This window comes from Xyrauchen texanus, chromosome 11 (assembly GCF_025860055.1).
Source record: "Xyrauchen texanus isolate HMW12.3.18 chromosome 11, RBS_HiC_50CHRs, whole genome shotgun sequence".
Classification (NCBI taxonomy): domain Eukaryota; kingdom Metazoa; phylum Chordata; class Actinopteri; order Cypriniformes; family Catostomidae; genus Xyrauchen; species Xyrauchen texanus.
In genome coordinates this window covers 24,311,426-24,327,702 of record NC_068286.1, presented here as the reverse complement: position 1 = coordinate 24,327,702, position 16,277 = coordinate 24,311,426, and the positions used below count along the sequence as shown (strand labels likewise).

Below are 16,277 nucleotides of genomic sequence, written 5' to 3'. Positions count from 1 at the left end.
TGGTAAAATCGGCTGCTGCCGCCTCTGGTTTACACCTGTACTTACTTTATCAATGCCATCCAAAAAAGTGACATTGTCTAATGTTCCACCATTTATCAGTGACCAGTTGCTAACACAATCTCTTTCCTGTTACGGCAAGTTAGTGTATCCGGTTAAAAAAATACCAAGTGGTAGTGGATCTCCTTTGTTAAAGCACGTAGTTTCATTTAGGAGATTTGCCTACATGATTGTAAAAGACGACTCTGAGTTAGATCTTACGTTCAAATTTTGTATTGATGACTTTGACTATGCTGTTTTTGCGACAACAGGGAAAATGAAATTTCATTTTCATTATGTGAAATTTCATTATGTTTCGGTTGCAATACAATGGGACATCAAGTGCATGATTGCCTTGATAAAAGAGAAAAACCAGCAACAGAACATATTATAAATGATGCAAATGTTCTATCCGCAACTAATCAACCAACGTTAAAAAGTACAGAGTCAGACGCGATCGAGGCAGAACGAACTGGGGCCAAGCAGATTGCCACAGTGCAAGCTAAGCCTGAGCCGATTACATCAGTGCTGCAAGGGGTAAATCAGATTCTTTCTGAGATAACTGATAAGAAGGAGTCGTTTAACAAAAAGGCAGATGATGCAGAGGCTACTGTTGTTTTTGTTAACGGACTTACCTTGTCGGATCGAGAATTCAATTGTTCGGACAGTAACCCTTTAAACAAGGTGTCCGAGATCCCCCAAAGTGAGGGAAAAAAACTGTCTTTGGTAGCGCAAACATGTGAGAATGATAGCATTGACATAGAAGCAGAACATACACTGTTTAAAGTACCGTTAAAGTGAAAGAAAAGTGATAAAACTTGTGAATTGAGACCTTTAAAGAAATCAGATGTTGAATGTGAGGACCAGGGTGACACAGAGAGTGACAGTGAATCAGATTCAAATCTCTCTCTTTCATAGAGTGAATGCGTGAGTCGCACACTGTAAAAAGTTTGCAGTAAGTTTTACAGTAACTTACTTGCAGAAAGTTACTCTAAAATTATTTACAGTATGATTATTGTATTTACATTTACAGTAATATTACTGTATTTTCATTTACAGCATATTTACCGTATTTTCATTTACAGCATATTTAATGTATTTTAATTTATAATTTATGTAATTTAAAGTGTATTTAGTTAAGAATTAATTTGTATTTTTTTGTATTACATTTTTTAACCTGTAAGAAATTTTAATTGTAGCAACCCCCGACACACACAAAAAAATATCACAATGACTCATGCACATAATTATACATTTATTGTCTTTGTTGAACATTTACTTAGTAAAACAAGTTCCTAGGTATCTGTAATGTAACATGGCTAAAACATACACATTTGTGAAACAAGTCATAATAAAATGCAATAAAAACATCAGTTTGTACAAAAGTACAATCTCTGCTGAGAGATGCCACAGGGAGATTCAGACTAATGCTTTTCCTTTGCATCCTCTTTCCATATTTTTGGCTGATGTGTGACTTGATTGGCATTTGGTGCTATCAGGGTTGATTCTCAGAATGAACCTTCAAGCACAAGAAAAAATACATTATTTCTCAAACCAGTGTTTCTCCAACTGTCAGAACTCCATAATGTATGCACTTTGGGGCCAATAGAAGCAATATGCACTGAATACCTAACATAGTAAAGTACATAATTAGTTGATGATCCATGACATTCAAATCACTGAAGCTCCATCCATTACAACAAAATATATTTTGGGTTACCTTATGCTGCAACCCTCATTTGGAAAAAAAATCCATTTGAAAAAATATAAAAAAAGATTTATAGACTCACTAATTAACCTAACATGCATGTGGGAAAAAAGTATAGCAATGGGAGGAAACTCAAAGAAAGCCCATAGCTGGCCAGTACATGCATACACAGGATGTTCTTACTTCAAGGCAACAATGCTTACCACTGAGCTGCCCTTTTTCAGCCTAGACAGGTTCGCATTTCAATGAAATCACTGTCCATTTTACCACCAATACACTTCACATGTTATATACATAATAAATACACTTGATGGTTAATATCAAAATGAGAATCAGAATCAACTTTAATATCCAAGTATTTGAACACATACAAGGAATTTGACTACAGTTTTTTGAATTGCTCTCAATGTACATTCAACAGGATTTATATTACATTTGATCAATAAAATATATATCAAAGTGGATTGACTCTAACCCTAACCCAAATTAGGAATATAAATTCTGTGCAATGTGTTGTCATACTGTCATATAACAATTGGTGTTATTCTGCTTTTGAATTATTTAATGATGTACGAACCTCTGAATAAACTCCAGTGTACTGGCCGCGTCTTCCTGGTACTACCATTGAATACATAGTAGCAGCCAAACAGGACAGCTAATGCTGATGTAAAATCTGTTAGCTCCTGCAGCTGGATGATGACTCTGCCCTCCATAGTTAGCATCCATGTTTTTGCTTGGAGAACAGAATCTTCTGTAACAAACACCATCACAGCAGCTTTTTAGTATTGTTACAGGCTATGTTCAGCCTATGCATAAGAGCTTAAAGCTGGTGTTGTACAGACCCACCATCTGATCATAATCTCAGCCATAGTATCAATTAATTAAATAATTTTAATAGCCTTACCAAGTGCAATCACCTTGGGATGCTGGGAACAGTGAAGCTTCTCTCTACGTCTGCTGGAGTTGCAGTGACCTAAGTGCATCAATTAACAAAGTAGGAAAAAATTCATTAAATATATAGAGAACATACTTGTGTCTTTCTTCACAATACTTTCTAATAGGCTCCTAAAGGTTATGCTTATATGTCACTATGTGTTATATCTTGTGATACAACCCCTTGACCAGCTCAAGTATGTCTGCCTACTGTATCTTGCAATTTAAAGTTAAATTCTATTACAGGCTTATTACCTGTAAAGATTTATTTTTGAATGATGCAAATAAAATGGACCCTCAAATGCATGACACATGGAATAAATTTGAAATGTCAAACTATGATCCTAATCAATATTCTCTAGAAACAGCTGTTCAAATTAACATGAATACTTACATCAGCCAAAAGAAAGAGTGAATCCTCCCTCTCTCTGAAGTATGTCATTGTGGTAATCATAGATGAAAACTGCAAGGTCATGTTGGCAAATCTAGAATTAGTCAGGTTCCTATGTATTTTGATATGGTGGTAAAACCAGGAAAGTGTTCACACAGCTAAATTACATTGTTTGCACACAAATCGCACGGTAATTTTTACAGTAACCACTAACTAGTTTCTCGATAAATATCAACCACGAAACATAATTGTGGCATGGGGGGGCGTGGTCGTGTCTCGGTCTGCGGGAGAGAGAGAGAGTGGTAAGGCTTGTTACCTGGTTTGTAGAGAGAGGGAGAGAGAGTGTATCCAGAAAGCATGACAGAAGGAGTGTGCTATTTTTGTATTTATGTTTTCATTTCAACGACAGTTACCGTCGTATGTACCAGAGAGAAATTAAAATTACTAACCTCAAACCTGCTTAGCTGTCGCCTGACTCCTCCATTGCTCAAATGAACCTGTTTACAGTGGTGCCAAAACCCAGGTTTGGAGGAGAATGCCGCTATGGTGTCTTCACCGCTGGCCGAAGTCATCAACGCCCTCACCAACATCCAGCAGACAAAACACCATGCCCTCTTGGAGGTTCGCCGGGAGCAAGAACAACGCTTTCAAGCCTTGCTCCAGGCACAAGCCGAGGACCGGCAAGCATTGCAGAGCCTGATCGCCAGGGAGGGGGCTGGTGCTGCATCCTCCTCGGAGCCCGCCCCACCGCTGGCCCTCGTGAAAATTGGGCCAAGCGATGATTTGGAGGCCTTCCTCGACCTATTCGAGAAAACTGCGGAGATATGGAGGTGGCCTCCCGATCAGTGGGCAGCGCACCTATTGCCCCTGCTTTCCGGGGAGGCGCAGCTGGCGGGCACAACAACTTCCCGCCAGCATCCTGGACTATAACCACCTTAAGAAGGTCATCCAGCAACGGGTCGGTCGGACCCTGGAGCAGAGTCGGCAGCTATTCCGCTCGTTGAGCTTCGGGAAGGACGACCGCCCATTTGCGTTTGTGCAGCAGCTCCGTGATGCCTGCTGGAAATGGCTGTTGGTGGGGGGAACCCGTGATGTTGTGGAAGTGGTCGACATGGTGGTACTGGAGCAGTTCATCTCTCAACTTCCCCGAGGCATGTTGGAGTGGGTCCAGCGCCACCGCCCGGCGTCACTGGATGAAGCCGTCCAGCTGGCAGAGGACTACATGGCGGCGTTCCCAGGAGGCGGCGAGGCAGTATCTTCTCTCTCTCTCTCCACCCCCTGTGTCTGCTGTTCCCTCCCCTTCTCCCCGTTCCCCTCACTCCCACCCAATTCAGGCTCCTCATAGGTGGGGAGGCCCGCCCAGACCCCGACCCCGGTCCAGAGGACCCTTCCCCTTCTCTGCCCCTTCAAACCCCCCTGTCTCTCTCCGTTATTCCACCCAGATTGGCATGGGGACATTCACAAGTATCCAGTGGTTACCGTTGAGATACGATTCAGGGGGAAAAGGCATAGAGTCGAGGCCGTGGTTAATTCCTGCCTCACCCATCCACTAATCCTGGGAACCAATTGGCCCGTCTTTTTTTTTTTTTTACTGAGGGTAATGTGTGTGGATGGGTCCTGCAGAGTGGTGGCGTGGGGTATGGCGTGTGATACTATGGCTGGGGAGGCGGTGCCGGCGGTGCCGGTTCCCTTAGGGGGATTTCCCTCTGGAGCAGTTGCATGACGAGTCCCTTAGGCATGCCTTCGACCAAGTGAAAGTAATTGATGGTCAACATCTCCAGCCCACATACCCGTACTTTTCTATTATCAAGGAGCAGTTGTATCGAGTGACGCAGGACACTCAAACCAAAGAGGTAACAACTCAGCTGTTAGTACCGAAGAGCTGTAGGGAAACACTCTTCCAGGTGGCTCACTATAATCCAATCGCCGGCCACTTAGGTCACGAAATGTCTTTGAACCGTATAATGGCCGGTTTCTTTTGGCCGGGCATTCACGGGGACGTTCGCAAGTGGTGTGCGGCATGCTGGGAATGTCAGTTGGTGAACCCACCGGCCACCCCAAAAGCGCCATTGCGCCCGCTGCCGTTGATCGAGATCCCCTTCGATAGAATTGGAATGGAGCTTGTCGGGCCATTAGAAAAGACTGCACCCGGGCATCGCTTTGTGTTAGTTCTGGTGGACTATGCAATGCGATATCCGGAAGCAGAGCCTCTACGCAACATCTCAGCACGCAGTGTTGCGGAGACACTCCCGAGTGGGGATTCCAAAGGAAATCCTCACGGATCAAGGCACAACGTTCATGTCATGTACACTTTGTGAACTATATGAATTATTAGGCATTAAGTCGATTCGTACCAGCGTCTACCACCCGCAGACCAATGGGCTGATTGAACGATTAAATAAGACCTTGAAAAACATGATTCGTAAGTTCTGTTGTGTGTTGTCAGCAAGACTTGGTTAGGTCCTCGCCAACGTTTTGCCCTCCAGTTCTTCCTTCTCAGGTCACGAATTACCACGTAATCCCCCGGCCTGATCTTTTGCAGGAACGTCTCAGCAACTCTTCCCTGGCCAGCTTTGACCTGCACAGACATATTGGATAACAGACACGACATTTCTTTGCAGTAATTCAGCATCTAATTTTCACACATATCCGTTGATGGAAGCCTGTGTCCCCCCCCCCCCCCCTATTCCCATGAATATTTGTTTTGCTTTCACCCATGAGAGTGCGGTTTCCTCACAACACTTTGCCAATTTGTTACATTAACACAGTTGGGCAAAAATTCTCAGCGAATATTGTGAAGCCCTTGGTAAACCACAATTCTTTCATTTGTGCAATCATTCCCCCTTTTGACACATGATCTAAACCATGCGTCAATTTAGCATAATGTTAAAAGAAATGTTTGGGTAAACTGGGCGTTCCATCAACTGATTTCCACACTCCATCTACAAGGCTGCAGCCTGACGCCTTCCAGGTGTTTTTTTCTCAGCTCCTGTGGAAAAAGACTGCATGCTCTGTAAACAAGGAGAAATGTCGAAGTTAATGTCAACTTGTGTGCAAGTGGCGCTTTTACTAGTATCTTTAGTCTGATCCGCTGCCGCTGCTTTTGCAGCCATATCAGCTCTGCCGTTTCCTGTTGAAATGAAACCTTTATCATTAGTATGCGCTGCGCACTTACAAATCGCAATTTTGTCTGGCAACAGAATGGCCTCGAGGAGGTCCGATACTAGAGATGCGTTTAGTATCGGGCACCCATCTGATTTCAAAAACTTTCTGTGCTTCCACAAAGCACCAAAGTCATACGTGACTCCAAAGGCATAACGCGAGTCTGTGTAAATCGTCACACATTTATCTGTCATCAGTTTACATGCTTCAGTCAGCGCGACTAGTTCAGCTGCCTGTGCAGAATAATGTGATGGTAATTTGCCAGACATCAGAGTTTCAAATTCAGTTGTTACTGCATAACCAACTTTATTCTATACAATTTAGTCCCGTTTGTTGTTTATTTTTATTTTAGGGAAAACTGGTGTGCGTACTGGTGAATCATTGCATGGTATAATTATTCCCTCCTTCAACAGAGAATCAAATACTGGCATTATGCCCTGCAATGCCTCACGTTTGAGGGTATATTGTGCCTGACACGGTTTGTAATCAGATTTTGGGGTGACTACAACCGGCTCGCATCCCTTTATCAAACCCACGTCTTACTTGTGTTTTGCCCACAATTTTGAAGGTATTTCTGCCAGAGAAATATCAATTTCTGACGCAGAAATATCCCCCACCCCCTGTTTTGTCACATCATTGTTCACAATAGCAGTTACAGTTCTCAAAACCTGCACATTAAAATCACAGTTTGATTTAAATGCTCCAACACTTTTGCTCTGTGCTATGTCTGTGTCATTTTTAACCCAGTCTGTAGCCTGCAAACAGTCATTCACAAAAAGCCCCATTTTTTCATTCAAACACACATACAACGCACACACATTTTCTGTCCAGAAAATCTTGTCAAATTTCTCACTTTCATTCTTCACTCCACTAAACCAAGTTTCTTCATTGTGTGAATCACGCTCGTTTACGACATGTGACGTACAATGCATTCTATCAGGCGTCATAAACTCTGTGTTGACTGGTGTTATTCGATCTTTAGCCAATTTCAAAATCATCTCTGCCCAATCAACATCATTTATCTGCCATTCGTAAGCCCACTGTGGCTCAAATTTAGAGCATGTAATTTGTAGCGCTTCCTCAATGCTGATTCCGGAGAAATCAGCACAGAGGATCAAATTTAATTCACACATTAAATCTCTGGCCATTAGAGGTGCGTGACAATTGGCCGACTAGAGAAACTCGTGTTTCAGAGTTCGACCTCCCTCCGTCTCACACTCTAAGGGCTCGGTGACTTGTTCAGAGATCATATGGCCCGAAGCCGAAGTGCTTTCCTTCACCTTTCCTGTCATTTTCGACACACATGGCAAGTCACATGGTCGTAAAGTGCTAATTGAAGCTCCCGAATCGACCAGAAAGTTAATTATTACTCCCTCGACTATCATTTGGTATTTTGGCATTTGAGAAAACCCTGTGCTTTTGTACATTTTCAAACATTCATCGGAAACACTGCTCAAGATTTCATCATTCACAACATTGCTAAAAACACACAAAGATTTGCAAGCAGATTCTTCATTGCAGATAGCAGAATGTAAATCAGTGTATGTGTTTGTGTATGTGTTGTGTTTGCGTGTTAGTAATAAATGGTCACTTCCCTGTCTTGTGGTCAGCCACTGATCGCCCCGAACCAGACCCTCTCCGTCCTGCTCTCCGTTCCTCTCGTTCCAGTTTGACTTCAGATTCGGGCACGCACTGCTCCAATGCCCGTCTCTCTTGCACACTCTGCATACGGTACAGTCTCTGACCATATGGTCGTTTGTAGCGCGCACACATAGCACCGCCATTTCCTTCCATCACCTCTTGCTCTCGCCTTTTGTTGAGTTTCAGGCTTGTTTTTTTCACGTTGCACAACTGCCATTGTGAGTGGTTTTCGGTCTTTCTTTTCCTGCAGTTGATCTTCGGCGTGTATAGCGTGCATCTGGGCTGAAGTTAAGTGCCCGTTCTTCCACTCTACGTAACTTGCCTTCGTTCCTCTTGAAATTTCTGGTCTCAGTCCTTTTAGAAAATAACTTAGCAGAAGGCTTTCCCACATCCTTGGTTGATTCCCTCTGTCCTCCGGCTCCGTCAAGCTGCTGTGTTTTCTTCAGATCGGAGAGCAGATGCGATCGTGGTCCAGTTTCAGGGCTTTCAGCTCTGCCACGGGGTAGTGATGGTTATATGCCGGCGGCACCGAGACAATCTCGGTTACATTTTGGAAAACACAAACACACGGTTTATTAGTAGCATTATGCTCTGGTGGAGACGTTTTTTTTCACACACATCCTCATTCATTCCTTTGCTTAATTCATTCATCATTTGCTTTCGTTCTCTTCTGTCGGCTTCCTCAATCCAACAATCTATAGTCTGCTCACATTCTTTACACACATGACGAAAACAACCGCAACAACTCTGTTGCTTTTACTGCTTTTTTTTTTACTGACTTTTTTTTTTTTTTTTTAACAACATTCAGTCTTATTTTGCTCAGTGTTCTTTCTTCAGGAAAATCTTCATGATATTTGATCAACTTTTCTATATCCAGCATGCATTTATGTCCGTAATTCTTTTTTATTTGACCGAAAACTGGTGTGTAAAAAATGTACTAGTTTACTGTTAGATGACCCCATATTGGCTGATATCTATCTCTCCTGGATTTTCCCTTCGACGCGCATCTAATAATCTGTCAAACGTCTTCAACAGATCCGATTTTGTCACCTCAAATCGGCAATGGTATCAAATATGCTCTCTAATTACGGTTTACTCAAAAAAATCTTTCCGTGAGCGCATTCCGCTGCTCTATTGATTCTGGTTCACCTAATTAAACAGGTGTGGCTCTTCCGTCCACTTTTTACGAGCTAGTGGCTCTTCCGTCCACTTTTTACGAGCTAGTGGCCCTTCCGTCCACTTTTTGTGAGCTAGTGGCTCTTCCGTCCACTTACAAGCTAGTTTTTTTTCGGCATAAAATTGTAACCGACTTCCTCAGGTTACAATTTCCCCCTCAAAAAACCTTCTCTGCCCGTACCAAAGAGATAGTTCCAGCCACTATGGTTCACTCACAGTCATATCAAATTTCACCACCCAAAATAAAATAATTTTACTGTCTCTTACCGAGATGCTTTTACTGCCACCGGGTTCTTTCTGATCTCAGTCGAGTCACTCCTGGCCCTGAAAGCAGTTTGGCTCTTCTCTCTCAATTTTCGAGGTAAGACCAGAAGCCTGGTGCTTCTGGGATGATCAGTCATCAAATCTGCTGTCAAATCTGCTGGACCAGAAGAAACTGCCGTGAGATCCCACTTCTGACACCAATTGTTGTGGCAAAAACAATAATTAAACAAATATGCATCACAAGATAAGAGACATTAGGATCCAAATGATATTTTAAAAGATAGTTTATTCTTTTAAAAGAGGTTTGTTCACAAAAATATCGCGACAGCTACCTCGCAATAGGAACAAGACCTAACTCACACAGAAAACACATGGCCTATTTATACCCCCCTGTCCTCAAAGTCCCTTCTTCCGTAATTTTCCACTCATCCCAGTAAAACCAGATTTAGCTGGTTTTAGAAATACCAATGGCTCTTCTAAGCACCCCTGGGTTTTACTGTCCTTACATCTGTGAGGTCATCAAAAGGCCATATAAACGCTATCTTGTCCTGAAGACAGTGGCCCTTTGTTGAGTTTCACTGAGTTTCACACCTGTGAAACTCAACAAAAGGCTTTATTTATGGCTAAATAATCCCTCTGTCTTTCCCGTACTCATATTAAGGAGTTCAAAAGGCTTTTTCCTGACCATCAGTTTTTCTGTGTGTGTGTGTCTCCGTTCCTGCCAGGTGAAAAAGAAAATACTAGAGGAGAGAAACACATGATTGCATCGAAAGAAAATCCACATAATGTCTTAAAGAAAGTAAAATATAAATTTTCCACAACAGTTCGTACACGAAGATGCTAAAAACTGGGATAAGTGGCTCGAACCCCTGCTGTTTGCAGTACAAGAGGTCCTGCAAGCCTCCACCGGCTTTTTACTGTACGGGCGCCGGCCACAGGGCATGCTTGACGTCATACGGGAAGCTTGGGAGGAAGGACCTTCGGATAGCAAAAATCTAATTCAATACGTTCTTGACTTTTGGGAACTCCACACTTTGGGATGGGTAACACAGGAGAATTTGCTCCAAGCACAAGAACGCCAACGCCGACTGTACAACAGGGGCACTTGGCTACGAAAATGTTCACAGGGAGATAAAGTACTTGTGTTACTACCCACCTCGAGCTCCAAATTACTCGCCAAGTGGCAATGACCCTTTGAGGTCACGCGACGAGTTGGAGATCTCGATTACGAGGTTAAGCGAACGGATAGGAGAGGGTCACGTCAAACCTACCACCTCAACCTCCTCAAACCATGGAGGGAGGCGGTACCTGTAGCCTTGGCGACGGCGGTTCCGGAGAAGGCGGAGCTAGGACCGGAGGTATCACTCAAAGCAAATAAATTTACCCCGGTCCCTTGCGGAGACCACCTCTCGCTGTCGCAGCTGACAGATGTTGCGAGGCTGGAAGCGGAGTTCGCAGATGTATTTTCTCTCCTGCCCGGTCGCACTAACCTCATAGAACACTTTATCGAGACCAGGGTGTGGTGGTTCGTAGCCGGCCCTATCGTCTCCCTGAGCACAAGAAAAAGGTTGTTAGGGAGGAATTAGAGGCAATGCTCGAAATGGGCGTAATACAGGAGTCGCACAGTGATTGGGCCAGCCCGGTAGTTCTGGTACCGAAGAGCGACGGCTCGGTCCGTTTCTGTGTTGACTATCGGAAAGTGAACGCGGTGTCCAAATTTGAGGCGTATCCAATGCTCGCGAATTGACGAGTTACTCGATCGGTTGGGCGCAGCTCAATTTTACTCAACGCTGGACTTAACAAAGGGGTATTGGCAGATCCCTTTAACTCCAATGTCCAAAACCAAAATCGGTTGACAAAACCACAGTGATCACAGCCTGCCCGGCACCCAAGACCAAAAAGGGGGTAAGGCAGTTTTTGGGACTGGCTGGCTACTACCGAAGGTTTGTGCCTAGTTATTCTGAGCTCTCCTTCAGGGAGACAAAATATAGCACTATCGAGAAAGAGTGTCTTGTGATTAAGTGGGCGGTTCTGACGCTCCGCTACTACCTGATGGGGTGGGCCTTCACCCTCTGTTCCAATCATGCCCCTCTGCAGTGGCTCCACCGCATGAAGGATACTAACGCATGGATCACCCGTTGGTATCTGGCTCTCCAGCCCTTTAAATTCAAGGTTGGGTCAAATTCACAGGCCGATGGTTGTGGCTGACTTTCTCTCCAGAAATGGGGGGGTGAGTAGGCAGGCCGGATGTTGCCCTGGCCTGAGTCAGCGGTGGGGGCATGTGGCATGGGGGGGGGGTGTGGTCGTGTGTCAGTCTGCGGGAGAGAGAGAGAGCGGTAAGGCTTTTCAACTGGTGGTATAACACCTGTGTCTTGTTGTAGTGATACGGAGAGAGATATTTAAGGAATGCCAAGTGTCGAGAGAGGGAGAGAGAGTGTATCCAGAAAGCACGACAGAAGGAGTGTGCTATTTTTGTATTTATGTTTTCATTTCAACGGCAGTTACGTATGTACCAGAGAGAAATTAAAAATACTAACCTCAAACCTGCTTCGCTGTCTCCTGACTCCTCCATTGCTCAAACTAACCTGCTTACAATAATGTTATGAGAGGCTGCTGATTTAATTGCAATATTTTAATATTAAAGTAAAATAAAATTGGAATAAGCGCCAGTTTCTTTATCTTATGTTTGTCTGCTTAACTCACCGTTACGACGGAAACACCAGAAAAGACAAAAGACACCTCCAATCTGGGACTCAAACACGATCCAGACAACAACCTTGAAAATAAAAAAAGATGCACTTGAAAATACTGTCTCATAAAATAATAATAATGATAAACTCTGAACACATTTTAGTATTTCACATTAGCTTTTTACGTTAAGATAAACACTCCGCCAAACGAGCGCCAAAAGACAAAAAGATACTGTTAATAAAACTCTCTTTAATCAGGTGACGCACGTTAGTACGCTGTTACCATTACAAGTCAAAACATTTGAAAATGCCTCCATTTTATATAATTAAATATAATAATACAAACAATATACTAACCGTTTCGATGAATCACCATTGTAAAATTGAATTCCCATTTGTCCTTTATATCGCTTTCTAAAAAACAGTATGGAAAAGAATATTTGAAAAGAAATCTCCCTTGCCATTGGTCTTTTTTTTTGTGGGCAGGTTCACTACTGTAAATGGATTTACAGTACAGAAGAATAACTGTAGAATTACAATAATGTCCATATATTTTCCCATAATCCTTTGCTATTTACAGTAATGTACTGTATACACATTTTACAGTATCTTGCTCTACGTATTACAGTAAAATACCGTTCAAATTACAAAAATCAGTTACAGTGCAATTATGAAGTAGAAGATATAAAACAGTTTTTCAAAGCAACAAAAAATAGAAGAGGGGTACGAGTGAACGAATATTTTCCTGACATTAAACAATTCATTGAAAAGTCAAGATGTCTGATGGCTGAAGGTTTTTTTTTTTTTTACTAATAAAGAAATGTACAGGTTAAAGAAACTAGTGAGAAAACTCAATACTAAAATAAGCAATGATGGTGATGAAAAATTATAAATGAATGATAATCAGTGTTTTTTTTTTACTGTCATGTTTTTATTCCTTATGGGTGAAGTTAGGGTTGCATCAGTGAATGTAAATGGGGCAAGAGATGTGAGAAAAAGAGCAATGATATATGAAATAGTTAAACAGAAAAAAATAGATATTGTTTTCCTTCAAGAAACTTACAGTGACTTAAAGAATGCTGTAGATTGGGCAAGAGAATGGGACAGTATCTCTATTTTAAGCCACTACACTGCTGTCAGTGGAGGTGTTGCTGTTTTATTTTCTAAAAACTTCAAACCAGTTTCTTATGATGTTGAAGAGATTATAAAGTGCAGACTTTTAAAAGTTAGAGTTTTATTTTAAAAGTACGTTTTTGTTTTTATTTGTGTGTATGTCCCTACCTCAGTAGTTGAAAGAATGCTGTTTTTATATATCCTCAATTTAACCCTGCAGAACTGTAGTAGTGAAGAGTTTTTGTTTCTGGGAGGTGATTTTAATTGTGCAGAACAAAATTTGGATAGGAAAAACATGGAGCCTCATGAACCATCCAGTAAGAGACTTATCCAAGTCATTAAAACACATGAGCTGTGTGATGTATGGAGACATGTTAATGGTAATCTAAAACAATATACTTGGTCTCATACCCGTGACAAGGTTCTTTCTTTAGCTAGTTGGATAGATTTTATGCGTTCAAACATCAATGTGGTATTTTTAGCAAATATGTTTTTGTCCCAGTTAGTTTTTCTGATCATATTATGGTGTGCTGTTCTTTTATTTTGAACTCTATTAAACCAAATAGTGCTTATTGGCATTTTAACTGCTCTTTGTTAAATTATACAAATTTTAAAGACACTTTTAAGAATTTTTGGGAAACCTTTAGAGCTACAAAGTAGGCCTACTCTTTCCAATCCTTGAGAAAGTGGTGGGATTTTGGTAAAGTGCAAATTAAACAGTTTTGTCAACAGTATACTCAAAATATTACTGTACAGTTATCGGAATCTATGAAAAACTTGGAGACATCAATAGGTAAGCGTTAAGAGTTAGCAGAATTAACTGGGGAGAATAATGTTTTGGAAGCTCTTTCAATGAAAAAAACTCAACTTGGTGATCTTTTAGAGGTTATGGTACTAGAAGCTCTGGTTCGGTCCCGTTTTCAAAATATTGACCCAATGGATGTTCACCCTAAATTATACTTTAATCTGGAAATAAATAATTAAGATTAAAAGATTAAGAATGACAGAAAAGATTAATTCACGCGCTACGCTCTGAATCTGGCAGGTTAATTTCTGACCCCATTGACATTAGAAGGAGAGCAGTTTGTTTCTATGAAAAGCTGCACAGCTGTGAATGTGTTGCAGAGCCTGACATTGACAATGTTTTTTTTTTTAAACTTGACACAGGTGTCTGGGAAGGCCAACACAAAACTAGATGAGTTGTATAAGGCCCTTCAGGGAAGGGAATCTGGGAATGCTCCTGGCATCGATGGTCTCCCAGTAGACATTTATAAGTCTTTCTGGATAGTGTTGGGGGAGGATTTGCTTGCGGTGCTTGATGAAAGCCTGGCTGAAGGGCGGCTGCCAAAGAGCTGCCGTAGAGCAGTTCTAACACTCCTCCCGAAAAAAGGAGACCTGACGGAAATCAAGTACTGGCGCCCTGTGTCGCTTCTTTGTACGGATTACAAACTACTCTCTAAAACTTTGGCAAATAGACTGATGGAAGTAATGGAGCAAGTCATTCATCCGGACCAGAGTTATTGCATACCTGGTAGGTCCATTTTTTATAATATTTCTTTAGTGCGGGATATTATAGAGGTCTCCAAGTTGTTTAATTTACATTGTGCCTTGTTTTCTCTGGACCAAGAAAAAGCATTTGATCGAGTTGAACACAATTAAATCTGGAAAACTTTAACTGCTTTTGGATTCTGCCAAGATTTTGTAGATATGATTAGAATACTGTATACTGATGTTGAGAGTATGCTGAAAGTGAATGGTGGCTTATGCACTCCTTTCAAGGTTGGCAGAGGTGTCAGACAAGGATGTTCATTGTCAGGAATGCTTTATTCAATAGCATAGAACCATTATTGAAGCAGATAAGGGAAAAGCTGAATGGGTTACATATACCTGGTTTTAATTGTAATATTCATTCATCAGCTTACGCTGATGATGTTATGGTTATAATCAATAGTCAAAAAGATATAAAGACTTTGACAAAATTACTTTTTAAAATAAAATGTTAAAGTTTTATCCTCTGCTAATATAAACTGGGACAAAAGTGAAGCTTTAATGTGTGGAAAGTGGACAGGAGAGGAGCTAAGATTTCCTGATGGTTTACTTAAAGGGATACTCCAGCTGTGGGAAGATGAATGTGTATTTAATAGTGGTCATTTATGTAGTAGAAATGTGAAATTATTTTTGAATTTGAAGCATTCTAGACTGAGAAAAGGCAAAACATTTATTTTTTACTCATGTGGCTGAAAGACAACAACTCCCAGAATGCACTTGCTTTGCCGCACTTACGAGGCCACTCCCAAACCACGATTATGCCGGGTGTCCAAACTCTGTACATTACGTCTTAGTAACAAAAAGAAATACAAAACAAATACTCACTTTACACTAAGCCGTCCATTTGTCCCTGCAGGCTTTGGCTGGCGTTTCCAATTTATCTTTGGGATCCTGAAATAAGTTTCCAGGACCCCCCTGTCCATGTGTGGTACAAAACTTGGGTGCTCAGTTACACATGCTAGCGGTGCAGTTTCATCAGCGGATTCAGCGATCTCATGCAGAAGAAAATGGCATCGCTGAAATTCGCGACAGCAACAGGACTCTCTATCTGTTTGCATAGACGCACAGCGAGAGCACTGACACCACCAGTTCACCCCAGCTCGAGTCTGGCCGGGCTCTTCCTCCTGACCGCCAAGCAGGTCTTGCTCCCCTGCTGCAGCAGCTGCTCCGGCCGCCTCTTGTTCCTCCATCTCCCGCAACTGTTCGTCGCTGTATTGCGGCTCGTATAGGTAGCCGCGAGCATCCGATTCACACAAAAGATCTTTGAAATCCCCTTCTGTCATTACTTCAAAACTTTCTTCCGCCATCGTGATTAGACTATTATACAAAGTTTTACAGAGCAAGAGCCTGTTAGCTTAGCTTAAAGATGGCTGACACTATCTTTACATTCTATGAGTAAGATCCCGCCTCATATGGGCGTGGTGAAAACATGCGGAACTAGCTACTAATACTGGCTGTAGTTTAAAGCCTCTGTCCCAAAAATCCTCCGATGACGCAAAATGACGATTTTTGCGTCATCGGAGGATTTTTTCCAGACTAAAAATGAAATTTTCTCTCATATCATGGGGATATGAGGGGGAAGCAGGGTAATTCGAAAATACTACTGGTTTTCTAC

The 16,277-nt window shown here is 42.0% G+C and overlaps 1 protein-coding gene across 11 annotated transcripts; it reads right to left on the bottom strand.

The window, feature by feature from the left end:
• Positions 1 to 1,284: 1,284 nt before the first annotated feature.
• On the bottom strand, positions 1,285 to 16,168 carry LOC127651242 (uncharacterized). Of its 11 annotated transcripts, none has more exons than XR_007971554.1 (11): positions 15,488 to 16,166; positions 12,359 to 12,415; positions 12,015 to 12,087; positions 11,849 to 11,896; positions 11,361 to 11,626; positions 9,315 to 9,465; positions 5,423 to 5,646; positions 3,072 to 3,140; positions 2,649 to 2,717; positions 2,322 to 2,495; positions 1,285 to 1,555 (listed from the first exon to the last, which is right to left on the bottom strand). XR_007971554.1 is itself a non-coding variant. In XM_052136987.1 (3 exons), the coding sequence occupies exons 1-3, from the start codon at positions 15,967 to 15,969 to the stop codon at positions 12,006 to 12,008; spliced, it is 621 nt and encodes a 206-aa protein (XP_051992947.1). In that variant the 5' UTR covers positions 15,970 to 16,168; the 3' UTR covers positions 11,919 to 12,005. The 11 variants fall into 11 exon arrangements, 2 of the variants coding, with proteins under 2 accessions (XP_051992947.1, XP_051992948.1); XR_007971553.1 differs by having other exon boundaries at positions 3,518 to 5,646; positions 15,488 to 16,154; XR_007971552.1 differs by having other exon boundaries at positions 3,072 to 5,646; positions 15,488 to 16,150.
• Positions 16,169 to 16,277: the final 109 nt, after the last annotated feature.

Excerpts from the sequence above, each read along its gene's own strand:
- LOC127651242 (XM_052136987.1), bottom strand. The coding sequence starts at position 15,969 with ATGGCGGAAGAAAGTTTTGAAGTAATGACAGAAGGGGATTTCAAAGAT. Across the intron at positions 12,416-15,487 it reads AATGGACGGCTTAGTGTAAA|AAAGCGATATAAAGGACAAA; the intron begins GTGAGTATTTGT and ends ACTGTTTTTTAG. Across the intron at positions 12,088-12,358 it reads AATGGTGATTCATCGAAACG|GTTGTTGTCTGGATCGTGTT; the intron begins GTTAGTATATTG and ends TTTATTTTCAAG.